This window comes from Scatophagus argus, chromosome 12 (genome assembly GCF_020382885.2).
Source record: "Scatophagus argus isolate fScaArg1 chromosome 12, fScaArg1.pri, whole genome shotgun sequence".
In the NCBI taxonomy this organism is placed as follows: domain Eukaryota; kingdom Metazoa; phylum Chordata; class Actinopteri; family Scatophagidae; genus Scatophagus; species Scatophagus argus.
Window position 1 is genome coordinate 23,720,882 of NC_058504.1, and position 9,530 is coordinate 23,730,411.

The 9,530-nt window shown below is 40.3% G+C and overlaps 1 protein-coding gene across 3 annotated transcripts in view; it reads left to right on the forward strand.

Moving 5' to 3' along the window:
- Positions 1–5,267, forward strand: part of abhd18 (abhydrolase domain containing 18) — a 66,721-nt gene extending 61,454 nt beyond the window's left edge. For 2 of the 3 annotated variants that reach the window (XM_046406289.1, XM_046406287.1), the window contains one exon: positions 4,456–5,267. In XM_046406289.1, the coding sequence (XP_046262245.1) occupies positions 4,456–4,513 (58 nt within the window). In that variant the 3' untranslated portion in view covers positions 4,514–5,267. The remainder of the gene's footprint in view (positions 1–4,455) is intronic. The other variant, XM_046406288.1, reaches the window with a different exon arrangement.
- Positions 5,268–9,530: the final 4,263 nt, after the last annotated feature.

Genomic DNA, 9,530 nt, shown 5'->3' on the forward strand with positions numbered 1-9,530 from the left:
ATTGATTTTGTCAACAAAGTCCGGGACTTAAAAATGGATCCAGATGAAACCATGGTTTCCTACGACGTAACTTCTCTGTTCACTTGTATACCAACCATGGAAGCTTTGGAAACAGTAAGAGAGCGACTTACACAGGATGACTCCCTCCAGGACAGAACAAAACTCAGACCAGAACACATATGCCAACTTCTGGATTTGTGCCTAAACACCACATATTTCCAGTTCAATGGCAAATTTTACAGACAGAAACACAGCCATGGGTTCACCGGTATCTCCCATTGTGGCCAATTTATACATGGAGGAAGTAGAACGCAAGGCCCTGAACTCCTTTGAAGGAGCAACACAGAGCCACTGGTTCAGATATGTGGATGACACGTGGGTCAAAATCAAAATACAAGAAGTGCAAGCCTTTACTGAACATATCAACTCAGTGGACAGGAACATCAAGTTCACCAGAGAAGATGTTAAAGATAATAGTTTGCCCTTCTTAGATTGTGACGTCCACATAGAAAAGGACAGGAGCCTCCACATTGGGGTATACAGGAAACCCACACACACAGACCAATACCTCCTTTTTGACTCACACCACCCTTTGGAACACAAACTTGGTGTTATCAGAACCCTGCAACACAGAGCTGATAAGGTACCCACCAGCTCGGAGGCCCAAGGGGAAGAACATAAACACCTGAGGGATGCCCTCAAAACGTGTGGTTATCCCAGTTGGACCTTTGTGAAAACTGCAGCTGGTTCCAGGAAGAACACCACCAAGGTGGTTGAGGAGGAAAAACAGGACAAAAGAAATAACATAGTATCCCATAACATATCCCATATGTATCTGGGGTATCAGAAAAACTCAGGAGGATCTTCAGCAAGCACCGTATCCCTGTGTATTTCAAACCCAGCAACACACTCAGACAGAAACTGGTACATCCCAAAGACAGAACACCACACACTCAGAAAAGCAATCTGGTGTATGCTGTCCAATGCAATGAGGAATGCAAAGACCTCTACATTGGGGAGACAAAACAACCACTACACAAGCGCATGTATCAGCACAGGAGGCCCAACTCCTCAGATTAGGCCTAGATTCTGCCATCTACCTACACCTGAAGGAGAAAACTCACTCCTTTGAGGATAACAATGTTCACATCTTGGACAGAGAGGATAGATGGTTTGAAAGAGGAGTAAAAGAAGCCATCTATGTGAAATTAGAAAAAACATCTCTCAACAGAGGAGGAGGTCTGCGACACCACCTATCTCCAATTTACAATGCTGCCCTTTCACCCCTTCCCAGGAGATTCAACAACTTAGCTTCTAAGAACAACTGCCATTCAGAAAGGACCCCATGTGACTCTAACGACTGTCGTTATAACACAATAGGGCATTAACAAGTCGAAACCAAATGACTGTCTCTCAACGACTGTCGTTTGGCACAGTGGGGCACTAAACGAGCCTATGACACCACTGGCCATGTGAATGCCTTTACAGAGGTTAAATACCTGGATCTCCACACCAGCTAGTTGGACTAGTCCCAGCCTAGTCAAGCGAGCATGAACTGATGAAGCCTCTTGGATGAGAGGTGAAACGTCTTCAAAGACAAATAACTAAGTCCAGTTGCATTCGATTGAATTTCCTTGAGATTACAGATGGCACTTACAATTGATATGTACATTATGAGGTCAGTAAATATGGTCAAATTTACAGGTCGATATATACAGTTGATATATACAGTGTTGTGTGAATGGTTTTAATATGTTGAAAAATGTGGAAGTGGTTAAGGTCCAAAAATGGCGGAAAAATAATAATAATAATAACAATAATAATAATAATTAGAGAATACAATTTCTGAGGAAATTGCGGGTGTTATTGCTGTTCCTGTGGAAAAGATTGCGCTAAACTGCAATGCTGGCTGAACAATACAAATGATGTATAAATAACTTTGAATACTTGAATATCTCTTCTAAAGCTTGTGCTAGGCTGAATTGCTGCCTTGAAATGATAATTAATGGGAATCATGAATGAAAGCTGTTGAATTACTTCCTTTAAAATGTAATTAATAGCAATTATGTGCGCAAGATGTTGAATATTTGTTGAAAAGCTTGTGCTCACTTGAACGACTGGCTTGACAAAAATTCAGACAAAATATTTGAAAGATTTGGAATATTTTAGAATTATTTAATGTTGAGTAAATACAGAAGAAGAGGGACATACAGAGGAAAGAGAAGGGAGAAAGATAAACAGAGAGAGGGGGTGACTGACTGACAGAAAAACAGAAACAGTAAGAGGGAAAGAGACAGAAAGAGAAAGAGGATGATAGACAGAGACAGAAGTAGAGAGTGTGCCTGTCTCTGTTTGTGTGTGTGTGTGTGTGTGTGTTGCTGAGTAATGCCCTCATAGGATTAAATAGCCAAATCACAGTTGTGTTCTTACTGCAGGCAGTGGTTGCCATGGTGATGCTCATTTGTTTGTGGTCAGTGGGGTCAGAAAGTGAGAATCATGCTGATTCTTCCTTCCTAACAATGTGGGACTACACAAAAACCATCATAAATTTACCTCAATTTTGATGTTAAAGATGTATATGTGGAATGAGAATTGTGGTCGTGGTCATGAGTAAAAGAGTGAACTTTAGGTTTATTTCTCAGCCTCTCTCCACTCTAGCAATGATGTCACCCACTCTAGCTGTGAACATTCTGCGCAATACACACCAATGGTAAAATCTGAGAATTTAATGAAACTTAAACACCAGCTGTGTAAGAACTGTGAATGATACGAAAGAGCTAATTTGTGAAAGTCTCAAGTCTTGTGAATGTTTTAAAGTCTATGACAGAGTGAGAAGAGTTTGAAAGTTAGTGGGTTTGAATATGTTTCTCATTTAAATGGATACATTTTTGCCAAAAAAGTTAAATATTTTGAAAAATTTGAAAAATCTGAATGATAGCAATAATGTCCTAATTGAGCTGAACGTTTTGATGTTTGAATGGTTTTAATACGCTGAAAAATGTGGAACTAGTTAGGGTCCAAAAATATTGGGTGGAATAATAATGTTAACAATAATAATAATAATAATAATAATAATAATAACAACAATAATAATAATGATATAGAATTCTGTGCATAGAAGAACATGTGGTGCTTGCAGCATTCACACCCAATAATAGACTAGTGGTATGTACAGCAAACTCTAAATGGATCGTAGGATAGTGCAAGATAAGTTGCAGTAAGCTACATGTGTCAGCCACTGCATTTACTGTAGGTGCATGTAAACATTCCAGTAGTGCAGGTGGGACAATGTATTACAATCATTCCCAGTTTGGAAAAAGATGTGAGGGGCAATGAGAAGTGTGTAGTCGTGTAAGGGACAGAGTTCAATGGAGAGACAACTGTGGTGAAAAAGCTGTTCCTAAATCTGCTGGTCTTGGTCTGAAGGCTCCTGATGTGCCTCCCAGAAGTCTTTGATCATGCTTCGAGCACAACGTAGACAGCATGTCCTCTGTGTATCCTAAATCACCTGAAGTGTAGGCCCTGTGATGCACAGCCTTCACCACCTGCTGCAAAGCAGGAGATGTTTGTTTGATCACAGCTGCTTTAAAGGACTGAAGTACATTGTCTGTTAATAGAAACATATTGATCATATCAAGTAGAGGAACTAACTAAGGGGAAGACTTCTTTAAGCAGAAAGTCATTTGTAACATTGAACAATGCAGCCTGTGCACAATGATGCATTCTAAAACTTGACTGGAAATTTTCTAAAAATTATTGTTAGGTAGAATGGTAGAATGTCTCTGGATCAAGAGTAGGCTTTTAAAGGAGAGGTTAAAACAATGGGCTTATGTAGACACTGAAATTATCATTATCAGTGTCCACATGAATATTAAAACCAACCACAATAATTATTCTCTTTTTTAAGGACTGAACTTGTGAAAGACTCAGATACAGATAAAAGAGTGTGGACCAGGAACATGGTACATTATAACAAATAAAACTGGCTGCACTGTTTTACAGGTTCGGTGTGAAAGACTAAGTATTAGGCTTTTGAAAGAGTGGGATGAATGCTATTGCTCTTAATCAGACCAGGTCTTCCAAAGAAAGTCAATTATCTACAAAGCTGACATCATTTCCTGGACCCCATCTCAACAGTTAGAGTTTGAATGATGACATAGAACTAAACAGGTCTTCACTGATCAGATTCAGCATGGGACCAGAGAAAACTAGGGATTCTGACATTGTCTTTCCAAATGTAGACATTGACTCAAAATATCAGCCTGCAGTTTTAAATTTGATAAGGACATCGCCCACTCTGGCCACAGGGATACATTTGACTTACCTGAAATGTTCAAATCCCAGACTGTGTTTCATAAACAACAATATGTTTTTACATTACCTTTTCTTTGCCATGCTATTTCTTGTTGTGTTGCTGTTGTTTCAGAATTGAAAGTGTGTCTGTTTTATTTCCAGACAGGCCATATATGATACATTCAACAGATTCTGCTTGAAGTATCCCAACCTGCACTAGTCATGGCAGACTGAAGACCTTTTCTCTCTGTAACAGCACCAGGACCTATAGCTGAACATTGGAAAAAAGGAACACCTATCCAAAGACCAGAAGCTTTAGCATAAAGTGTGGCAGTTAAGATCATGATGTGTCTTAGCTATAAAGATTATCTTTATAACTAAAGATAAGATAATATAGCTATCTTTCAGCAGAGCACAGCCACTTTCTAATTTTTTAATTTTTCAACTTGGGAAATCTTGGTGCACCCAAACAAATGAAAGTGAAAGTAAAGTAAAAGTATCGAAAAATGTTGTGGGATGTTCATTCGATGGTTGTCAAATAAACACTCAGGCCCCTAGTTTCACCATAAGCATCTTGACTGACGTGCAAATATGTGAGGCAGCTGCCAATTGCATCAATCAGTAGGGCACTTCAGATTTTGGTTAATACTTACCCCTAGAATATGCATACCAAATGTGGTGAAATTCTGTCCACGGTATTTTCAGGAACATATTTTTATTTGTGGCCCTGTTATAAGTCAGACCCAAAATGCTTTGGTGGAACTCTGGCCCAACATGGTCTGAAGATATGTACCCATATTTATGATGACAAATGTCCTTTTTCTTGCTAAGCCCTGCCCTTTGCAAAGTTTTTGGTTGATGGGCACAATGTTTCTTGTCTTTCTCATTTATAATAAAAAATTGGATCTCTGTCCCTCAATGTAGTGTACCTAGTTTGGTGCTGATACACGAATAAAACTGTGATAATTTGTTAATTTGTCCATCCATCCATCCTTTGCAGTGAGGTCAGGTCGTAACAGCATCAGGCTAAGTAGAGTATTCCATATGCCCCTTCCCAACATTTTCTAACTCCTCCTGGACAACATTCCTGGGGCAGATGGGGTCTACTCCTAGATGACATAACCTGGAAAAAAAGGGAGTCATCCTGGAGCGATCCAAATCAGATGCCCAAAGCACCACAGCCAGCACCTTTTGACGTGGCAGCAGCTGTACTCTGAGCTCCCCCCAGATGTTCAATGTCCTCACCCTGTTTCTAGGAAGAGATAATTTGGTCATCCTTTTTGACATAAACTCAGCTGGAAACAGTGCAAACATTAAAAAACTATTAGAGTTTATCAGAGACCAACAATAGCTTATTTAGTGTGGTGCTGTTTTTTTATTTTAAATTATCAATCAATAGACATTTTAAAAAGTTGTTATAAATTGACTACTTTAATTTGCATTTAAACAATTCATTAAAGGCCTGGGAAAGTTGGAAAGTAAATCAGAATTTCTCAAACACAGGTGAACAAAAGGGTTGCTTCTCTGCACCTTGTCAGGGAATGGGTCCTCACTGTTATTTGCGTATATGCACCAAACAGGTGTTCAGAGTACCCACCCTATGGGCAGTGACTGAAAGAACAAAAGTTCAGGTTCAGTTCAGAGTCCCCAAGAGAAGACAGGTTTATCTGGCCAAATCTTGACAGAGATGTGAGAGACTGTGTTCGTCAATTTCAGCGGTGCGTCGACAGTGAAACAGAGCAGGGCTCCCTTGGAGAGCATAACATATGCCGAACTGCTAGGGATCATCTGTGTTGACTTTTGGTCAGCCGAGGACTCCAAAAATAAATCTGTCAATGTCCTGGTCATAACAGAGCACTTCATTAGGAAGGCTCAGGCATTTCTATGTAAAGACCAGACAGCCAATCACATAGGGAGAGCTCTTTGGGAGTTATCGAAAATCTGAATGATAGCAAAAATATCCTACCGTAATTGAGCTGAACGTTTTGACACAGATGTGTCTTTGGGTTTCCTGAGAAGATCCATAGTGACCAAGGTACTAACTTGGAAAGCTGACTGATAAGTGAGTTTGGGGAGATTCAATCAGACCTTGGGTGGCATGATCCAGGCATTGCCCTTTGAAGAGAAGCCTTGGTCGCGACACCTGCAGACTTCACCCATGAACTGTATGACCCATGAGACAACAGGCTACCATCCCATCCCCGTTTTACTTCATGTTCCCAACTTACCTGTGGAGGTTCTCTTCCATACTGTCCTTCATGACTCTGCTGTCATGAGTTATGATAGGTACATGGCCTGTCTAACAGATGATCTGAAGAAGGCAGCTGTGATTGCCCAGGATCATGCTGTGAAGGAACAGAGAAGGCATGCTCAGCTGTGCAACAAAAAAGTGAAAGGATCCAGGATTGAGATTGGTGATAGAGTACTTCTTGCCAGCAAGAGGGAAAGGGGTAAAAAGAAGCTTCCTGACCATCGGCACTCAACAGTTACACTGTGGTGGACATGAATGCAGAGATATACAGTGCATCCGTAAAGTATTCACACTGCTTTGCTTTTTCCACATTTTATGTTACAACCAGAGTGGATTAAATTAAATTTCTCCCTCAAAATTCTAAGCAAAATACCTCATAATGACAAAGTGAAACAAGTTTGCTTGAATTTTTTGCAAATTTATTAAAAATGAAAAACAAAAAATGTAACATGTACATAAGTATTCACACCCTTTGCCATGATACTCAAAGGTGAGCTCAGGTGCATTCTGTTTCCATTGATCATCCTTCAGAGGTTTCTACAACTTGAGTCCACCTGTGGTAAATTCAGCTGATTGGGCATGATTTGGAAAGGCACACACCTGTCTATATAAGCCCTCACAGTTGATAGTGCATGTTAGAGCACAAACCAAGCCATGAAGTCAGTGGAATTGTCTGTAGACCTCTGGACAGGATTGTGTTGAGGCACAGATCTGGAGAAATGTACAGAAAGATTTCTGCCGCATTAAAGGTCCCAAAGAGCACAGTGGCCTCCATAATGCATAAGCGGAAGAAGTTTGGAATCACCAGGACTCTTCCTAGAGCTGGCCGCCCAACTAAACTGAGTGATCAGGGTAGAAGGGCCTTAGTCAGGGAGGTGACCAACAACCCAATGGTCACTCTGACAGAGCTACAGTGTTGCTCTGTGGCAAGAGGAGACCCTTCAAGAAGGACAACCATTTCTGCAGCAATCCACCCATCAGGCTTGTATGGTAGAGTGGCCAGACAGAAGCCACTCCGCAGTAAAATGCTTATGCAAACCCACCTGGAGTTTGCCTGAAGGCACCTGAAGGACTCTCAGACCACGAGAAACAAAATTCTCTGGTCTGATGAAACAAAGATTGAACTCTTTGGCATGAATGGCAAGCATCATGTCTGGAGGAAACCAGGCACTGCTCATCACTTGGCCAATACCATTCCTACTGTGAAGTGTGGAGGTGGAGATTCTGCATTGAAGAGTGTTAGAAGCTGCCCAAAATTAAGTATGCCAAGCTTATAGGATCATACTCAAAAAGATTTGAGGCTGTAATTGTTGCCAAATGGGCTTCAACAAAGTATTGATCACAGGGTGTGAATACTTATGTACATGTTATATTTTAGTTTTTTTATTTTTAATAAATTTGCAAAAAAAAAATCAAGCAAACTTGTTTCATTTTGTCATTATGGGGTATTTTGTGTAGATTTTTGATGAAAAAAATTAATTTAGTCCATTTTGGAATGTGACTGTATCATAACAAAATGTGCAAAAAGCAAAGCGGTGTGAATACTTTCTGTCCAAGACACAGTCACTTCACGGAAAAGAGTGATCCACAGAAACTTGCTGGTCAAGTTCAGTCTGGTAAACAACTCACGTGAGATGTCTGATCTGGCCTCCTCCATGTCAGCAGGGAGTGATGAGGCAGGAGACTGTGTGTGTGGTGGCAGCACTGGCTCTGGGAGTGACTGTAACTCGACTGTCTGAGAGAATGGCGTGGCCCCTTGGACAACACTGAACCTGTGGACTCTGAAGGAAGAACCACTGAATGGATTGTACAATTGTCCATGCCTTGTATATCAGAAGTGGACCTACCTGACGACCTGAGTATGTCCTCTGGCCCTCTTGACTGTTCAGTTACCACTGGGGACAACTGTCGGTTTTTGTTGCTGACCCCTTGACTGTTGTTTAGTTGTGGAATTATTCGTGCTTTGTACTGTCTAGCCAGTGCTTCATTTTGATAAAATTCAGTGGGGGTGGGTGCAACAGAGTTAAAAATTTTACTAATACTTAATACTTGTCTTTGTAATTTATATAATTTAACTGTTTTGTTAAATTTTAGAGTGAATTTTATCTAAATTCATCTTATATTTAATGTTATAATTTACCCTTTTTGGCACATTTGCCCACTCATACCTCTCTGTCTCTGCAGCTCCATTTGTCTCTCCCTCACAGTGCTCTGTTGCATTGCTGGGGGTTGCATGAGGAAATGCTGCCACGTTATCTTGCAATTTAGCGTGTACCTTTGGGATATATTGATTACTGGTCATGCTGTGATGTTGCCTTGCCATTTTTGTGCTGTTATGATCACTGGAACAAGTTTTATGGATGTTTTAAGATGCCCTTTTCAGTACGATTTGCCTCCTGGTACACTGTTTTATGTTATGCGACTATGTGACCATTAGCCATTTTGTGATGAAACTGTTTATTTTGTATGTTTAGGAGCAGAATTACAGAGAGGGTGGCTAGAAGGCAGCTTTTGTCTTTTGTTGTCTTCAGCAGACATGAAATAAAACTGGATAAACAGTCATCTGAGTCATTACATGTTTCTCCCTTAACCACATCTGTTACAGTACACATTTGAAAAGTGTGGCTTATCTCTGTGTAAAAACTGCAAAGTGTTGTTAGATTCATATTAGCACCACTGGTTAAGTGTTTTATTTTTTTTGTTGTTGTTTTTGTTTTTTTTTATTGTCATTTCAGCTTTTTTACTGTAGTACATTGAACAGTAAAACAAGACAACCAAAATGCTTTGGTACCTTTTGCCAGACAGTAGAACAGTGCTGATGGCTTTGCGAATGATGTCCTTGATGGGGAGGGGAGAGGGGAGAGGGGAGAGACCCCAATGTTCTTCTCAACTGTAACTGTTCCCATTACCCACTGCAAGATATATGTGTGTGTAGATAAATAATACACTTATCAGGTTTCATACCGATATATATTACAGTATTTTT